Source organism: Monocercomonoides exilis (genome assembly GCF_001643675.1).
Source record: "Monocercomonoides exilis strain PA203 chromosome Unknown scaffold3-2548433, whole genome shotgun sequence".
Lineage (NCBI taxonomy): Eukaryota > Preaxostyla > Oxymonadida > Polymastigidae > Monocercomonoides > Monocercomonoides exilis.
In genome coordinates, this window is record NW_027150548.1 from 303073 (window position 1) to 321638 (window position 18566).

Here is an 18566-nt window from a genome sequence, read left to right on the forward strand (position 1 = left end):
TATCTCCAGGAAGGAGATTAGCTAAAAGATTAACTGAAAGACAAGCTGGAAGTGTTCAAGTTGGTAAATTAGTGGTGAAATTTGATGAAATCGTTGATGAAATACACGTGTTGAACATGTGTTGAATGTGTTGATGTTACCGTTGGTGAAATCATCGGTGTTATCGTTTGCGAAATCGTAAATAAAAATTATTGATTTTGTTTTTTGTTTTATAGCAAATGGGTTTGAAGAAGATTTACGCAACTGTGGAAGAAGCGAAAGCGGCTCAACAGAAACAAATTAAACAGTTTCAGGAAAAACGTAAAGAAGAAACTAAGTATTTCAACGAACATGTATCTGAAAAACAGAAGTTGATAAAGATATTGAGGAGAAAGCTTATCGAAAGTGATGAGTTGTTAGATGAGTTGATGGAAAAAGTTAATGGATATTTGCCTGCACAGGGTGGACAGGTTAAGCTGGTCAGGTTTTGGAGGTAATGCTGTGGCTGGGAAATATTGAGTTAAATCTCCGAGCTTTTCACCTGCACTGGGTGCACCGGGTGCACTGAATCAATTATATTCTCCAAAATATATGGGCAAACGGTCAAACTGAACAAATTGTGCATAATACAATTTATGTTAAAATTGATGAAATATAACATACTACACACGTTTTTTGTACCGTTGATTGTATCAAACAGTGTCCACGGTGGCGTTGTGGTGGATTGCCAATATCTATATTTTTGCTTGGAAAAAGTGTCAACCCGTAAACTGGATACCGAATTGTGGAAATATCGAGAAGCTGGGGGAATGGAAATATTGGCTGAAATCTCCGAGCTGGAAGCGTGTCCTGGTGTCCTGGTGGAACGGTTCTTTTAATTTCATCTGAAAAAAGCTGCCAACATGCCATTTCTACCAATATGAGCATTTTACCCCTAATTTGGTATGATTTTGAGGGTTTTTATTTATTTTTGACTGTATCATCATTTTTCCACATTGCCACATGGTATCGTTGATGGCACACATCAGTTGTAATGTCAATTGTTAAGAACAGATGTTTTGCCTGCACCGGGGACAAAATGGTGGATAATTTGGTGCTGTGGCTGGGAAATATTGAGTTAAATCTCGGTGCTGGAGGTGTGGACAGGTGGACAGGACTGGACAGGATAAATTTCATTCTCTAAAATATGTGGGCAAACGGGCAAACTGAGCAAATTGGGAAAAATACATTTAATGTGAAAATTAACTGTTTTCCGTCAAAGTTCGACATAAACCTCAACATCATCTTACCTGTAAATTTTCGTTTCAAAAATAAATCTGTTACAAAAAAATTAGTTTTTTTTTTTAAATTTTTTAAAAATGACAAACCCCCAAGCAGACTCTGACAATGTAATCCAACAATTAATTGATTCAATTTCAACAGAACAGCAAACGCTGGGAGAACGAATGAAAGATCACCTTGTTGATTTGTTCGACTACAAGAAATACTCTGATAAGTAGCAGGACCGACGAAATACAGGAACAGCTGTTGATATCAGCAAATGTGAGGATATTTGTGTCGTTGATGTTGATATTAACAAATCCCTTCAAGCTGAACAAACGAAAACCATCAGGAATTCCATTCTCAAGAAACTCCCCCGAAATGTCGGACTTGTTCAAACAGTTAATGGTGGTCTTCATATTTATTGTGAGCTGTGTGGTAATCCCCTCAAATGTTCATCACAAACCAAAATGTTCATGAGTCCAGAGTACGATATCGACATTTTTGCAGGTATTGGAGAGGGAAAACAGAGGCTTGTAGTTCAAGCTGACTCTTCATACAGAGAGATAAAAGATGGCAAGAGAATCATCACCTAATACATTCCCCTCAACAATTACAGAGAGCTCAGAGATCTTTCATCACTCGAGAGTGTTCTTGACGTATTCGGTATTGACCTCAAAACAGAGAATACAACAGCAGTAATGGCAGCTGAACCACACAATCTTCTCACACAAGATGGTGTCGTTGATGTATCTCCAACCATCGCTCTTGCTCTTGTTGATGGATTCAAAGATGTTGAAATACATAACGACACAGGTTCTTTGTCACTTGATTCTGAGTTAACTCTTAAACCGTTATTTGCAGCTCTCAACTCACTCGTCAACATTAACGGTTTCGACAACCAATCGATTGATTTTCTTTACAATCAAATCAGAGAGACAGCTGCTCTAACAGCAAATGCAATCACTCGCTTTGAAGAGAAACGAAACAGGAACAGGGATCACAAGTCACATCCATTTGTTCGACAAAAGATTGTCAAGAGATGGAATCCAACATATTACAACGATGAGATCATTCCACTCCTCAGAAAAGAGAATGAGCAAAAGGAAGAACCTCCACGAGAAATTGCAGTTCATGAAACAGATCTCAACTCATCGTTCTCGTTCTCTGAAATCAGGGATAAAGCTTGTCGAAAACAAAACTTCTCACTGTCTGAAGTCGCTAAAGATTTCACAAATGTTCTGAGGTTTGTTGGAGCAAGGATGGAATTCATTGTGAAAGAGTTTGACATTCACACCTCTTATTATTCAATTACATTTAAGACATAATCAACAATGTTCGAATTGTTCAAAACTATGAAACTCTGGTATGATAATAAATAGACTCTCACAGTTGAGACAGCTTTCGAACATTTCTCACATGTTCTTTCGATTGATGGGGTGAAGTTCTTCTCAGATAACCCTCGAATATTCTCTCTGTTCCATGGGTTCAAATATCAAATGGCAAACGAACAAAACAACGAAATCATCAAACCATTCCTCGATTTCACACGAGAAGTTATCGTCAACGACAACGATGAACTCTATCAATACATCCTCTGTTGGATTTCGTCAATTATTCAAAATCCTGGAGAAAAAACAAAAACATCACTTGTTCTCAAAGGTTTGCAAGGTATTGGAAAGAATGTCTGGACAAATGAACTTGCTGAATTGTTGGCAGGATATTCATGTCCGAATGTCATAGAAATTGCAGAACTGACAGGACAGTTCAACTCCATCGTCGAAGTGAAAATGCTGATTGTACTCAACGAATTGAAGAATGTTGGAGATGATCGAACAGCTAACTTTGACGCATTGAAGAAAATAATCACTGATTCAACAATCAGAATCAATGAGAAGAATCAGCCAAGAAGAACAGCTGAGAATGTAGCTAATTTCATATTTGTGACAAATTACACGTACCCGGTAAAGATTGAGATTGGAGACAGAAGATATGTTGTTTGTGATTGAAACTCAAAATATAAGAACAATCTCACATTCTTCAAGGATTTCACAAGCTCTTTCGACAGTGAATTCTATGAACAACTTCTCCGTTATTTCCTTAGTAAAGATCTCTCCAATTTCAACACAAGAGCTATTCCAACGACGGAAGCAAAGGAAGATATCATTGCAGCATCACTCTCTGTCATCTATGTGTTTTGTCAGGAGCATTACAACAAACTCAAAGAAGGGTGGAGATGTTCTGATGCATTTTGTTTCAGACCAGTTGAATACAAGAACGATCGCTCATTCCAACTGGCAATTGAAGACAGATGTGAGAGAACACGAGTAGGCGGAAGAGGAAATCAAGTGTGGTGTTATAAACTCAAGCCAGAGTATGAGCAACTCCTCAATCGACGTGAAGATGAAGATGACATTGATTGTTCTGTAAAAATTATCTATACACATTCGTTTATTTGGAATCATTAATACACAAACGTTACAAAAGTGTGTGTCACTTGTTATATTCCATCAACGATACCATGTGGCAATGTGGAAAAATGATGATACAGTCAAAAATAAATAAAAACCCTCAAAATCATACCAAATTAGGGGTAAAATGCTCATATTGGTAGAAATGGCATGTTGGCAGCTTTTTTCAGATGAAATTAAAAGAACCGTTCCACCAGGACACCAGGACACGCTTCCAGCTCGGAGATTTCAGCCAATATTTCCATTCCCCCAGCTTCTCGATATTTCCACAATTCGGTATCCAGTTTACGGGTTGACACTTTTTCCAAGCAAAAATATAGATATTGGCAATCCACCACAACGCCACCGTGGACACTGTTTGATACAATCAACGGTACAAAAAACGTGTGTAGTATGTTATATTTCATCAATTTTAACATAAATTGTATTATGCACAATTTGTTCAGTTTGACCGTTTGCCCATATATTTTGGAGAATATAATTGATTCAGTGCACCCGGTGCACCCAGTGCAGGTGAAAAGCTCGGAGATTTAACTCAATATTTCCCAGCCACAGCATTACCTCCAAAACCTGACCAGCTTAACCTGTCCACCCTGTGCAGGCAAATATCCATTAACTTTTTCCATCAACTCATCTAACAACTCATCACTTTCGATAAGCTTTCTCCTCAATATCTTTATCAACTTCTGTTTTTCAGATACATGTTCGTTGAAATACTTAGTTTCTTCTTTACGTTTTTCCTGAAACTGTTTAATTTGTTTCTGTTGAGCCGCTTTCGCTTCTTCCACAGTTGCGTAAATCTTCTTCAAACCCATTTGCTATAAAACAAAAAACAAAATCAATAATTTTTATTTACGATTTCGCAAACGATAACACCGATGATTTCACCAACGGTAACATCAACACATTCAACACATGTTCAACACGTGTATTTCATCAACGATTTCATCAAATTTCACCACTAATTTACCAACTTGAACACTTCCAGCTTGTCTTTCAGTTAATCTTTTAGCTAATCTCCTTCCTGGAGATATGGTATACCCGCTATGGATATATCTCGATTACACCTATCAACGACTTCATCTTTATAGAACATCACTGAATATCTAATCATGATAAACCCCTAAGAGTATCAGCAATAATCATCGATCTCTATCTTATTATCATTGCCTATTCCAACTTATTATGCAAGATGATAACAACCACCAGATATTCATAAATCGATAATATTGATTGGCCTAATCGAGATGGATCTATGGCTGATATACCATATCTCTAATAAAAATAATATGTTTTTTTAAAAATATGACACTTATTTATTAACTGCTATTGCGCAATTTTTTTTTATTTTTTAGATAATCACATTAAGAATAAAAATTAGGTTTAAATTACGAACGAAATTATGATTTCAAAAAGAATCAAATGCACATGTGGGAGAAAATTTTTGAAAAATCACCACAGATCAAAAATAAGATACCATAACAATATTATTTTTTAATTTTCTCTTTCGTTAAAATGCTTTAAGTTCGTTTTTTCAATGAGTGAAATTTTATTAGAACATATCATAATAATGTTTGGGCATAGGTGTATTTAAGGTACATTCCCAATCCTTGGTTATTTCATAAATGGTTGTGATAAATAAAAAGTAGATTTATTAATGAAACATTTGTATGGACTGGAATTTTGAAATTCTTTTTAATCCTTGAGAAAAATCTATTTTTAAAAATCACCCATAAATCTGAGTAATGATTTAAATTATTTATAAAAATAAAGAAATTTGAATTAAAAAGCAGCTGAACGGACATTCATTATAATATACTCTTATTTTATTTGTGATTTTTCAAAAAGCAAAAACATTAAAAAAATAAATTGAAAAATAAAAATAATTTGATCTATCCCACAATCAAAGTTTTATTTATCAAAGATTTTGTTTTAGCTTCTTTTCTATATGTACCTTTTGAATGCAAACAAATCTTCTTGAACTTCATTAAAATATTTTAGAAAAGTGAGAAAGTTTAGTATTTAGTGAGGTTAATTTGAACTGCTTTCACAGTTTCTAAAAGTGTGAAAGCTGTTCATCTTGTTAATCCGAGTGGCATCTCTGTTTAAAAAAATACATTTCATGAATGCATAATATTTGAAACAGTTATTATCTAAAGTGTTTAATTTAATAAGTTTAATTAATACATGAAATCTGTCTTATATTTTTTGAAGTTTTCTTGAAAACTCCAAAAGGACATTTTATTCTATTTCAACAATGCAAACACCTTTTCATATACATATTGTTTTTTTAATAAAATATAAAACAAACAAATGGATTTGAAGAATAAATTTTTAAAAAAGAAAAATATTATTCTTGCACTCAATTCTTATAATGAAGTTGAACAACAAACTCCATGCAATTATTTCATTGTTTATATGTCAAGCACTTTCTTTCATTATGTTCTCCTTTGACATAAATGATTCAATTGCTGCAATACTTAAAAATTACTTCAAAATTTTTGTTTATTTATCCAAAAAAAAAAAAAAAACATGACAAATTATTCTTTTTTTATAATATATGTTTCACTAACATTCTCTCCCTCTCTTTCTAATCTCCTCCTCTGCTCTTCTCTTTTGCTTTCTCCATCGAACGATTAGTGCTATTGACACAATAATAACAAATAACAAAATTACAACCAATAAAACAATAATGATCAAGACGAATGATGATTTTCTTTCTTTTCCACCTTCAGTTTTTCTTTCATCACCATTTGATTCTGGCTTTCTTCTGTTCTTCAGAATAAATGAATTAGTGGCTGATGGCGAATCAGCTTTTCCAAACAAAATGCACACTCTCACTTCTGCTTCACTTGGAACACATTCAATTGTTTTCACAGGAACAGACCCATGAACCTCTTCTTCTGATATGAAGTCTCTTTCATCAAACAAATGCTTCTCAATCACTTCCTCATCCCCAATCGCTGTAACTGTCTTGAATGAGAGGTTGCACGGAAGGAGAACCGATCCTCTGAACACAACGTCCACCTTCTCCCCTGATTTTTCCGATGTCACACTCTCCACTTTCGGGATGAAAAACGCAGATGCCCTTTCTTTCGTTATTCCTTCCAGCGTGCATCCTTCGTCCAATATCCACAGTGAGGTGTTTTTCTCCAATCCGTCCCCTCCCTTCAAACTAGTAACTTTCAATTTTGCTGAATCTCCACACAAAACATTCCACCTCACTGATCCATAATTCGCTATTGATGGATTATTATTCTCAAATTTCCCATCAAATATCTCCACAATTCCTCCTGACAAAAAAAGCGCCCCTTTCTTCGAGTTGCTGATTATTTTGTCTTTCATCGCTACAGAACTATTCAAGAAGCTTGCAGCTGAACCATTCCATCTGTACATTTCATTTTTGACTTCATTAAACGCCTTTTCGTACAGTCTTCTTTGTGCTTATTTTAAATCGCATTCATTTGCATTTCCATCCAAAAGGCATCTGTCCATCGTTTCGTTTGAACAGTTTCCCAATGTGATATGCATTCATTTTGAATTGCTTTGAGCTGAATTTTTGATCAAGTAATTGCTTTTTTCATTGCGCTCCTCACACCCAAAAACGATAGTGAAGAAAGTAGCTTTTTGAGGTGGCGACATTCTCCAATTACAGATGATTCTCAGGGATTCCTCCACTTCCTGCAACATCAATGAGCGCATCACTGGTTTCCAAGTTGCAGAACACACAGAAGAAGCAACAAATGGATTGAGCGATGCAACGCATAAAGCAGCCACCGAAAGTGCAACATCTGCCAAGCAGCATCCATCCAGAACACATCTCTCCGAGGCTATCCGAATGATGTGAAACGGTATTTGTGCATGAAAACGAGTTTTAGCAGATACTGTGCGTTTTGAGCCGAACGAGCAGTTGACTGTTTCCACCAATCCGCTTCGTGATTCAACAGAATTATATGAGAAAATGCAAATTCCGCATCAAATACAAATTTCTCTCTTTAAATAGTCTCCATGCTGGATGTCGATATAAAACTTGCCCTTGAACATTCGATTCTCGACAACACTTCAACATTGCACATACCGCTGCTTCCAGAACCCAGGCTCATCTTATCCAGCTCCACTTCCCACTTGATCTCACTCTCCACATCAACAAACATCTGGCTGATGAAACCAGAAGTCAAAGGCCTCATTCCTTAATCAATCGAATGAAATGGAAGAGCATTTGTTCCATCCACACTGCTCACAACAATTGTGTAACTCTGATGGATAGTTTTAAATCCAATTAGACAGTGTCACTTGGATAATCACATTCATCAATTCCATATATCGCATTAATTCGCGAATAATAATTCTCTCGAAGATCAAACTGAAATTTGCTTTCATTAATCTGAGATGCAATGCTGAAGTATTCGATGAAAATATCATTCCCCACTTTCGCTGTGTTTGCACTGAACTTCATCCCCACAAATCTGAAATCCAAACTTCCTTTTTCCATTGTCGAAAAATGCATAACTCCCCATCATATTGCGCTAACGGAGTTGCATTAATAATTTTTCATTTGTACATAACATTCTACATAGTTTCAATAATTAATAATCTAACAAATATGCAATTTGTTAATTTATTCAATAAATAAGATAATTTAGATTAAATTTATACATTTATGAGCGTTATCAGTGCTTCCATATTCGTTAACTTCATGAAGAAATGCGATTCTTATCAAACTGCAACAAAATATTCACAGAAACAATCATAATCAAATAACGTTGAGGATTGAAAGAAATGTTAATAATCATCCAGTGCATACTTTTTGTAATATTAGAATATTTGATTTGGCTTATATTCGTAAGCGGGTGTTCAATTCATGGAAAAAAAAAACAAATTCTTATTTTTAGGATATATATAATTTAATTATGGGATAGATCAAATTATTTTTATTTTTCAATTTATTTTTTTAATGTTTTTGCTTTTTGAAAAATCACAAATAAAATAAGAGTATATTATAATGAATGTCCGTTCAGCTGCTTTTTAATTCAAATTTCTTTATTTTTATAAATAATTTAAATCATTACTCAGATTTATGGGTGATTTTTAAAAATAGATTTTTCTCAAGGATTAAAAAGAATTTCAAAATTCCAGTCCATACAAATGTTTCATTAATAAATCTACTTTTTATTTATCACAACCATTTATGAAATAACCAAGGATTGGGAATGTACCTTAAATACACCTATGCCAATGTTTGAAGATATATATAAAAATCAAATATTAATTACATATTTTGATCAAAATAAATTATGATTTTATTAAAATAAACGAATGCAAGAAGATGTGAATTTCAGAAGAAAACCTCTTCACAGAATTTACAAAAGACGGTGTGCTTTACCAAAGAACGGCAATTAAAGTGTGTTTCAATTAATTCAAATTACTTATTTTTTGTATTTTGTGTGTTTCATTTGAATTGCTTTATACGTTGAAATAATATTTTCATTTTCTGATGATGATAACTACAAACAAATCAATGCCTTTGTAGAATTTTTGTTTTTTCCACAATAAAACCACATCCTCAATTCATTTTCGAAGTATGTCAATTTGGACATAAACACATGTTTAATCCTCCAAAAGAATGTTTGCTTTTCTGATCTTATATTTTCATTTAATGATTCAAATTCAATCGTTGAGGACGAATCCATAGTTGCAGATCTGACTGTTTCAGATTCAGATTATTTCCTATTGTTAAAAAAAGAGTAAAAGTGAAGAGATTTGAAACTGCGTCTTCAAAAACATTTCTGTGAAATTAAGCAATTACAGTAAATGTAACATGAAACATTCATGCTTGTTGAGTTCAATAGAGAACTGCATCATTTATTCTTCTGCTAATGTCTTTGAAGGAGGGATTTCAAGTGGATCCTATTCTTCAGAGGAATTCATCTGCAAAAACATAACTACATTCTACGGAGAAAGAGATACAAATAAACTTCAAATAAAAGAACAAATGAGTACAACGGATAGTCAATCGTTTTCGTTGTGTGAATGGATTGATTGCACAGCACCAAAAGGAGGGGCCCTTTTTGTTCATGACAATGAAAATGCAATTCTCACAGTTGAAAATTCTTCTTTTATGAGATGCATATCTTTAGCAAGAGGTGGCGGTGTATGTATGGTTTCAAAATAGCTGAATGCTTATCGTACCATTCTTTATTTGTTCAATGTGCAGCGAAAACAAACACAGGAGGAGGTGGTGGTGGAACAATGATCGAAAATTTAAATGTTCAATCAATTGTTGAAGATTACTCCTTTCAAAACTGTTCCTCTGGCAATGATGGAGGAGCTGTTTGTCTTCGCCCAACAAAAACTTAAAGACAGAAGCGATGCATTATTAATTCATTTTTTATAAACTGCATAGTGAATCATTCAACCTCATTTACTGGAGGTGCAATTGAGCATTGAATTCCAGCAGATAAAGTTGTGATTTAAAATTGTCTGTTTTGTAACTGCTATTCAATGTGTTTAAGAGGAGCTGTTGGCACACGAATAAATACCTAAAATGACGGAGCACTGTTTTATTGCAGCTATTTCCATAATAATACTTGTGAAAAGGGAGTGCATGATTTGGTTCTTCAAGGCTCAGCTGCAAACAACATTGATTTAAGTTACTATTCAACCAGCCAAACAACAAACCGAGTTTGAACAAATTTTTATTCAAACGTTGATCGTAGTGAATGACTTCGCAATGATTTTGGAAATGTGAGATTTGTTTATTCAACTGATTTACAACCAAAAGGCAACGACACATATGCATGTGGGTTGGATAAATCTTATCCATGCGGCACGATCAGCCGTTGCCTCACACAACTCATTCCAGACTTGGTTCACAATGTAGAAGTATCTTCGGGAACGACTATCGAAACAAATAGTTTTGATTGAGGATCCGACAGTTTCACTGTTTATGGCCAAAGCAATATGAGCACAGAAATCCAAACAGAATTTGAAGCATCTGGGCTATCTCTTTTTTCTGCATCAACGGGCACATAAACTGTAAGTGATCTTTCCCTTGTGCATAACTCTACGCACCAGAATAATCGAGCCTCAAAGCCATTTGGGATCGTAGGAGCAGGAGAGATGCATGCAAGTGGGCTGAACATATCTGTTGGAAGCGGACACTCAGCTCAAACAGCTTTTTCTGCAGAAATGATAAATATCCAGAATGGGATGTTTCAAATGGAAAATGTGAACTGGGCAAAGACTATCTCCGAAGTTTCGTTGTTTTCACTTTCTTTGACTAATGAAATTTCATTGAAACTTACTGAGTGTGCATTTAAGGGGATAGAAAGAACTATTATGAATCATGGAATAGAAATTGGAATAGAAAGAATTAGATAAATGCATAGAATCAGAAGATGGAGTTCCATAATGCGAAGCGGCACTCACAGCGCAGCGTTGAAGAAAATAGTCACAATGGAAACCTCAATTCCAGCAAACAAAAGATACTGTTCCAATTGGAATGCTTGTCAAGGCAAGTTCCAAATATATGGACCATCAATGAAAAATATTTCTTATATTGTTCATGAAAGAAAATGCTTCAATAATTAATTTAAATTTTGCTTTTTCTGTCGAAAATGCATTTTTTGGAACAATCTGTTTTTCATTTGATCTATCCCATAAATATTTTCAAACAATCCTTGTTTTTTATTCTTTGTTTTTTTTGTTAACCTGCACGTTTTGTATTTTCATATGCTTTTTTTTGTTGTGTTCATATTTTGAGAAATACAAACACGTTAAATGTTTATTCTTTTCAACGTTTTTTCAAACGAATGAAGCCCATTTGAGTTTTTGCTTTTGCACAGGTTATTTCTAGCACAGAAGTGTGTGCTAACATAGATTACTTCAAATCGATTATCAATTTTCAAAAGCTCACTGTTTTTTGAAAATTGTATTTTTTGTTTTAATGAAAAATGTAATAATCAATTTAACATTGTATTCAATGATGACATTGAAGCTCACGATAATTTTGACACCAAAGTCTTTCTCAAATTCTCATATATTCGAATGTTAAATAATTGACTTAATTCTTTTGAGTGAAAAAATCAATAAACGATAAAGAAGAAGAAGAAGTTTTACAGCTGTTCTTCTGTAGTAATTTATTTAATTCTGCAGCGTCAACAATGGATAATCAAATCCGTGTTTTTCGATATTCTCTCTTCAGAACATCAACGAAGCAGAAGTTGTTGCACGTATTAAGCGCTCGGCTCAGAAGGATTCAAAAATAGAGGAGCGATGACTTTTGAGCTGAAAGTGGCAGACGGACATCTGAAGATGAGGAAAGTGGGAGTAACAAACAACATCTGCAGCAGTTCTGAAGGATGTGGTGGAGGAATCTGTTTGACATGTGCAGCAAACAACAATGACAGATATTCATTTTCAGAGATAAGTGTTGGAGGAAACAAGGCACACCAGGGAAAAGACATGTTAATTGTTGCGAATGATCTGAGGAAGGGAGTGAATTCTGAGTTGTTTGCATTTGCAACACAATTTGAGGACAAAACGAATGCGCTGGTTGGGTTTGACAGGAGGTATTTCAACGAGGCGGTTGATCTGATGATGAATGTGGAATGTTTTCTGAGTGAATCTGTTCTGGTTGAGGCACCAGCAGGGCAGAACGAGGTGTTTTGTGGGAGCAGATATGTTCCGTGCCAATCGCTTGACTATTCTGTCAATCGACTTGCAGAAAGCAGTGCAGATGTGCCACTTCGTGTGATCACTGTGAAATCGAATGGCTCGATCGAAAATGACATTTCACTCAACTCAGTCAATGTCCTGTCATTTAGCAAAGAAAACTGCGGGATTAACATCAGCACCAATGTTCAGTTTGCATGTGGAAGTGTTGTTTCATCCACAGCCGCTCTTTCGTTTTCTTTGATCGATTTTCGTATTCCTTCTGTTTTTGCTATTGATACACCCGAAGGTGCTTCGTTGTTTTCCTCTTCGACAAAAACAAAAAAACATCCAATTTTCATCGTGCACTTTCATTCTAACTTCTTCAGAATCGCATGATGTGACAAGTTGCGTGCATTTGATCAGCGTTTTGGGTGGAGTTGTGCAGCTTTCTCAATGCCATGTTGATTCTGCCTCATTTTCTATCACGCCTTTTGTGATTTCGCAAACAGCCCAAGCTTCATTTGAGGGAGTTAGCTTTACGCATTTGTCATTTTCAGCATATTCACTTTTCAATCTGATTCCTTCAATACAGCAAGCAAAAGATGATTATTCCTCTTTGGCCAATCAAGAATCTCAGCCATCTGAAATAAGCTTCAAGAACTGTGAATTTTCTTCTCTTCATGTAAGTGAGTATGACGAGCAGCCTTCGTTTGGATCTGTTCAGATTGAGATGCAACTGTTAATTGTGAACTGCTCTTTGGATGAATTGACATCTGCGTTGAGTGAGGAAGGCGGAGGAATGAGAATTGAACTTGGAACAGAAGGAAGCTTCCGTAAGAAAGCAGAAAAATTCTTTGAACCGATGAGTTCTGTGGATCATTGAATTATATCGAAACATGAAAGAAAAACTGGCGCAACTGCATTGAATAGCTTTGAAATTGAATTCAATTTGGATTTTTTGTTTTACAATTTTGTGAAAGGATTACCCATCGAATTATGGCTTCTGAGGTTTTTAAACATAGTTGATAAAACTGGAGTTTTTTTGTCTGACGATTGATTATTGAGCAAATAAACCATTCAATGTTTTCGTTGTTCCTCAACGATTACATCTTCGACAGAGTGAACATCTTCACAGCTGACCAGATGAACAATAATCCATTTAACTTTGTGCTGTTAATCACGATCCACAAGTCAGAAAGGATATTTATATCTGCATGAAAAGAGACAGACAAGAAGGATTGTTTAAAGATAAAATTCGAATAAAAAGCTCCGAGTGGTTGCGTAGCATCCAACAACGAGCATAATTGTTTCACAATTGCATTTTTAAAGGAATTTTTTACAATTGAAGTTGTCACATATTGCAGAAAATTCATGCGCTGTTGTTAGAAAATTGAAATAAAAACTTATTTAATAATTAATTGCAAAAAGAACGGACTGAATCATTGTAGCGAAATCATATCGCAAAATGCAAGTTATTGGTCTTGTTTCTGGAAATCACATGGCATTCTGAGTGAACACGCATTGCAACAACAACCCAAACATTTTCATTTACTGAATTTTTCGTTAAATAATCAGAAATTTTCTTAAACAGTTTATCAAAGGTTACTTTTTAAACCAGCAATTCTTATCTTTCTTTTTGATTGAAAAATTTATTGAATTGATCAAAAATACAAAGTAATAATGAAATATCAATTGCAAAATTCAAAAACGATGTCGTGAAAATTAATGAAACAACTCGAAGCAAATAATATAAATTCCAAATTATTTAAGTTCTTTTTCATGAGAAGATGAAGCTCTAAAAACCTTCAAAATTGAGATAAAACAATAACATGAAAGTTATAAAATATTTATGGGATAGATCAAATAAAAAACAGATTTTTTTAAAAAATGCATTTTCGACCGAAAAAGCAAAATTTAAATTAATTATTGAAGCATTTTCTTTCATGTACAATATAAGAAATATTTTTCATTGATGGTCCATATATTTGGAACTTGCCCTTGTCAAGACGCAAGCGAAGAAACACAAAATTCCGCTGCACACATCCGAAGAGAATTCCGCTTGTCCACAAACACACAATGCGAAACTGAAAACATTCCAATCGTCTTTTTACAGTTGCGCAACTTCATCAATTACTGCATAATCATATTTCTCCTCTGCCTCAACACCTGCTCCAAAATGCATAAATTCACCATCTGACTTCAAACATCCATTCCATATTCTCATTCATATTCGCTCCACATTTTCTTCTCACGACCCTCTTCCCGGATCGCATAAGTTTCCATATGATTTTACTCTTTCAGATGTAAAATTCGCCTTCTGCTGATGGGAAAAAAATGAAGGAATCGCAAACTATTCCTTCTCCTTCCTCTGCCTCTTCTTTCTTTTCCAGCGCTTCAAACTCCACCAGCATCAGTTTCATTTGCAGCAACTCTAACCACTCTTAATCCTTTGGCACAACCAACGACATTGCCTCCACCAGCCGCTTCAACCAGATCTCGACACCTGCACCCTACGACTCCCACGAAAGCAAAAGTACCCGACCGTTCAGCTCCGGTTCAGCAGCCAAAGTTATGACTGACCTTCTTCACAACAACTCTGTTCTAGAATTCCGTCAGAAAGGCTCATCGATCAGTAGCATCGCACACATCTGGAAGCTGCAGGCACAGCGCGAAGTAGTCTTTGCGATGGCGCACCTCAAAAACAGTCACAAATGATGGAATACTGCGCCCAAAAAACAGGAACTCTACCGGAAAAATCAAAAGCAACAGCTCTGGCAATGTCTGCGGATGAAACAATCAGAAGATACTGCATTTCATCTTGGGCGAATCCTCTTCAAGCTGCCTCTGATAAAGAAAATTTTGACGCATCCCCAAAACATATGGGATCAAGCGGAGTCTTATTCGCCTTTTTTCGCATCGCTGCTTCTGTTTTGAAGTAATTCAGCAAAAATTCCGAAGATATGTCTAAATTATTTTGAAAAGTTCCTTTTGTTAAATTTTGAAATATAATAAGATTTTCATATTTTGATTAAATATCACTCATCACTCACGAAACTTCAACAAAATGGAAAAACAAACATTGTCAAGATATTGTTTCCATGACAGCGATATTTGGCGAGTGGGAACAGAAAATTGATCGAAATATGAAATATTTATTTTATTTGAGAATTAGATAAAAGGAACTTTTCAAAAAAATTTTGACATATGGATGCTTTTGATTTCATATTATCAGACTGTAGCCCTACAAACATTCCAAAAATCATCTTTATCTTCTTCTCCAACACTCTTTCTAACAGCAATTGATTGATGAACAGGAAGAACGACAACTAATCTCCTGCAAATTCCTCCCTTTCTAGCTTCACAAACTGCCGCATTTCAACAAAGTCCTTCCGGAACAGCTCCACCCAGTATACCATCTCCCACCGCGCAGACTTGCTCTTCTTCAACTCTGAGTTCTTTCAACCCAGACACATAAACATAAAGTTACTAAATACCTTCCTTTGATGTGCTTCCCATTTCAGCCAAAGATTCTTTCCACACAAATCTACTTCAATCTTATTACTTCATTTCCTCAAGATCTTCTTCAGAGATCACATCACCCACAGCTGCAGCTCCTTCTTCAGCGGTGTTAGCACCCGCTGCATCTGTATAGACGACTGCCGTGCGGGAGGCATCCGAAGAACATACGCCGTTTCGTGTGCCTCCTGTTTAAGCCACCCAGATACTTTTCTCGTCAGCAGTTCCATCGCAGTCGGTACCTCTAGCAAAGATTTACCAGTAGTTACAGACAACCATACTCCGTTTACGCCCGAAAAATTCACAGGCCACTCCAACTACTCAAAGCCTCTACGATCAGTTTTCTGCTTAAGAAGCAAATATAGCTGCTGCGCAACATTCGTCTTCACTTCTCCTTTCTTTTCCCATGTTGGAAATGCAGTTGAGATCCATTCCTCCCACTCTCTTTTCGGATATAGGTGCAGAAACAGATAATCCCACATAGCTTGCTCGTATTTCTTTATTCTGCCTTTTCACACTCCTCTGCCCAGCATTCCCTGACCCCACAAAAGTTCCCCCATTCCATCTTCTATTTCAGCTTCTTCGCCTTCTCAGCAAGCTGCTCAACTGTCTCTTTAAACATCGCACTCATTTTCTTCTCCTCTTTTTCTTATTCAAGAATCATTTAATTTTGTCAGAAAAAAGGGAAATCCCCACTTTCACATCAAACCCCTTCAAGTTCTGATCTCACCCAAACATCACAGCACCTCCATCCTCGATGTTCACTGCAGACATCCATAGGTTCTGTTTACAAAGTCCAAATGGAATAATCAACGTAAGCGAAGATGGAACTATCCTGCAACACAGAGGGACAAACAAAGAAAACGTGGCAAAATGATTCCCCTTCACAGCCGACGACATCTCATTTTTTCAATTTATATACCCGCACTGTATTTCTTTGTCCATCGCTTCTTCTCCTTCTCAATCCACTACATCAAATAGCTCCGCCTTCTCCTTCATCTCCCCCAGCTGCTCCTGCAGCTCCTTCGCCTCCTTCTCTTCTGAGTTGCACTTCTTACTCAGATCCAGAATCCTCAACTGCTGCATCAGGATGATCTTGTCTATCTCCTCCAGCAACTCTATAAGTCCGCCAATCCGCTTCACTTCATTCACCCACTATTCTCCTTCTTCTTCATCTGCTCCTCATCCTTTTCCCACTTCTTCTTTTCCTTTCAATTCTCTTCATATTTCTTCCTTGTATTTTGCCAGCGTAATAGCTGCTGGTGACAGAATCGCATACTCAATCCTCAACACCGCCTTTTCCGTCCCCTTCTCTTCAGCTTCTTCCTCGCATAACATACTCCTATCCCTCGCCCAATCACCTCATCATCTATCTTTATTGTAAAGAGCATCGGCTGCAGTGATAAAAACTCCATCAACACAATCACAGACGGAAGCGGCGAATAGACAAACAGATCAAAGATCGACAGGAACGCATTCATACAGCCAACACAAAATTCTGCTTTCCCTCTGGCTTCGTGCCAATTTTCACCGCAAGCGACGGAAGCGGCCGCACCAGCGGAACGGAAAGCATCGCCGAAAGCTCCATATGGTAAGCGCATACAACACCCCCATACAGCACCGCACGCCGAGCCACAACATATCCCCTCAGCGTCTTCAGCGCTCGCGGCGACAGCAGCAGCTGCAGCGACAGCGGAATGTACTGCCCATACACTCCAGCCTCCTCTGGCACAACAATCCGCAGCCGCCTCTCGGTGTCGTTAATCGATGCAGCCATTAATTATGAAGCCTCCACTACAGATGCATCCGAAGAATCAAATTCAGGCACATATTATGATAAATACTTATCCCCTTCTTCTTTAATAGGGATATCGGTAAGGGAAAAATGAGAATGTTATGCTCTTGTAGCTCCAATTAAAGAAAACAATGAAAGTCAAAACAAACGAAGAAAATTGCAGTTTTTTGTGTGAAAACAGTTTTTAATACTCCTAGTATTCATTCTCATTCCATTTTTTTCTCTTTTTCAAAGAGATATAAAAACTTAAAATACAGATTATTAATTGTGTTATTTTTCTTGTTTGAATGCATTTCAATCATAAAATTCTTTAAAGTTGAAATACAAATAAGTTTTTAACAAATTGTCTAAATGCACTTTTTGCTATATTAAAAGCCTCAAAGTTGAAAAATAGAAAAAGTTTCTATTTCAAAATCAACGGATATGAAGCTAAAAAAAAATGTACATTTATTTGCTCTATGAGGTTATATTGATAAACGTTGTTGTTTTTCAAATGAAAAGTTTGAAAAAACTATTGGATTGAAAAAGACAAAAGGAAAAACTTAAAATTTACGTGTTTCAGTTAAACAACAATGATAATAATAAAATACTTTTATTATAATGTTCGTCAGTATGTGTTAACAAAGATTATTGTAAATAATAAAACCTCGAACTCTTCCATAAAGAAAAAAAGAGCTTATTAATTATTTATGAAAAAATTACGGTAAAAAAATATAACCATCTAATTTTTTGTGGGACAGATCAGACTAAAAAAAAGTGATTTTTCAAAAATTTTCATCCATGTCTAAATTTTTTTTAAAGGTTCCATTTGTAAAATTTTCAATTAAAGAAAAAATTTCAAATTTCGATCAAATTTATGTTCCAACGAACGAAACTTCACTCAAATGGAA

At 35.7% G+C, this 18566-nt stretch overlaps 6 protein-coding genes across 6 annotated transcripts; 3 read left to right on the forward strand and 3 right to left on the reverse strand.

Annotated features, from left to right (window-relative positions):
- Window positions 1-1337: 1337 nt before the first annotated feature.
- Window positions 1338-2567, forward strand: MONOS_15182 (uncharacterized protein; the record flags this gene model as incomplete). The annotated part of the gene is made up of 2 exons (XM_067868045.1): window positions 1338-1447; window positions 1859-2567. 2 exons carry the CDS (start codon window positions 1338-1340, stop codon window positions 2565-2567), a joined length of 819 nt encoding a protein of 272 aa, XP_067735053.1.
- A 171-nt stretch (window positions 2568-2738) lies between these two features.
- On the forward strand, window positions 2739-3248 carry MONOS_15183 (putative Poxvirus D5 protein; the record flags this gene model as incomplete). The annotated part of the gene is made up of 1 exon (XM_067868046.1): window positions 2739-3248. The coding sequence occupies one exon, from the start codon at window positions 2739-2741 to the stop codon at window positions 3246-3248; it is 510 nt and encodes a 169-aa protein (XP_067735054.1).
- Window positions 3249-6278: 3030 nt separating this feature from the next.
- MONOS_15184 (uncharacterized protein) lies at window positions 6279-7897 on the reverse strand (the record flags this gene model as incomplete). The annotated part of the gene is made up of 3 exons (XM_067868047.1): window positions 6279-7098; window positions 7309-7641; window positions 7785-7897. 3 exons carry the CDS (start codon window positions 7895-7897, stop codon window positions 6279-6281), a joined length of 1266 nt encoding a protein of 421 aa, XP_067735055.1.
- Window positions 7898-11984: 4087 nt separating this feature from the next.
- Window positions 11985-13362, forward strand: MONOS_15185 (uncharacterized protein; the record flags this gene model as incomplete). Its single annotated transcript, XM_067868048.1, has 2 exons — window positions 11985-12672; window positions 12752-13362. 2 exons carry the CDS (start codon window positions 11985-11987, stop codon window positions 13246-13248), a joined length of 1185 nt encoding a protein of 394 aa, XP_067735056.1. The 3' UTR covers window positions 13249-13362.
- A 2593-nt stretch (window positions 13363-15955) lies between these two features.
- MONOS_15186 (uncharacterized protein) lies at window positions 15956-16659 on the reverse strand (the record flags this gene model as incomplete). The annotated part of the gene is made up of 2 exons (XM_067868049.1): window positions 15956-16123; window positions 16591-16659. The coding sequence occupies 2 exons, from the start codon at window positions 16657-16659 to the stop codon at window positions 15956-15958; spliced, it is 237 nt and encodes a 78-aa protein (XP_067735057.1).
- Window positions 16660-17358: 699 nt separating this feature from the next.
- MONOS_15187 (uncharacterized protein) lies at window positions 17359-17658 on the reverse strand (the record flags this gene model as incomplete). The annotated part of the gene is made up of 1 exon (XM_067868050.1): window positions 17359-17658. The coding sequence occupies one exon, from the start codon at window positions 17656-17658 to the stop codon at window positions 17359-17361; it is 300 nt and encodes a 99-aa protein (XP_067735058.1).
- Window positions 17659-18566: the final 908 nt, after the last annotated feature.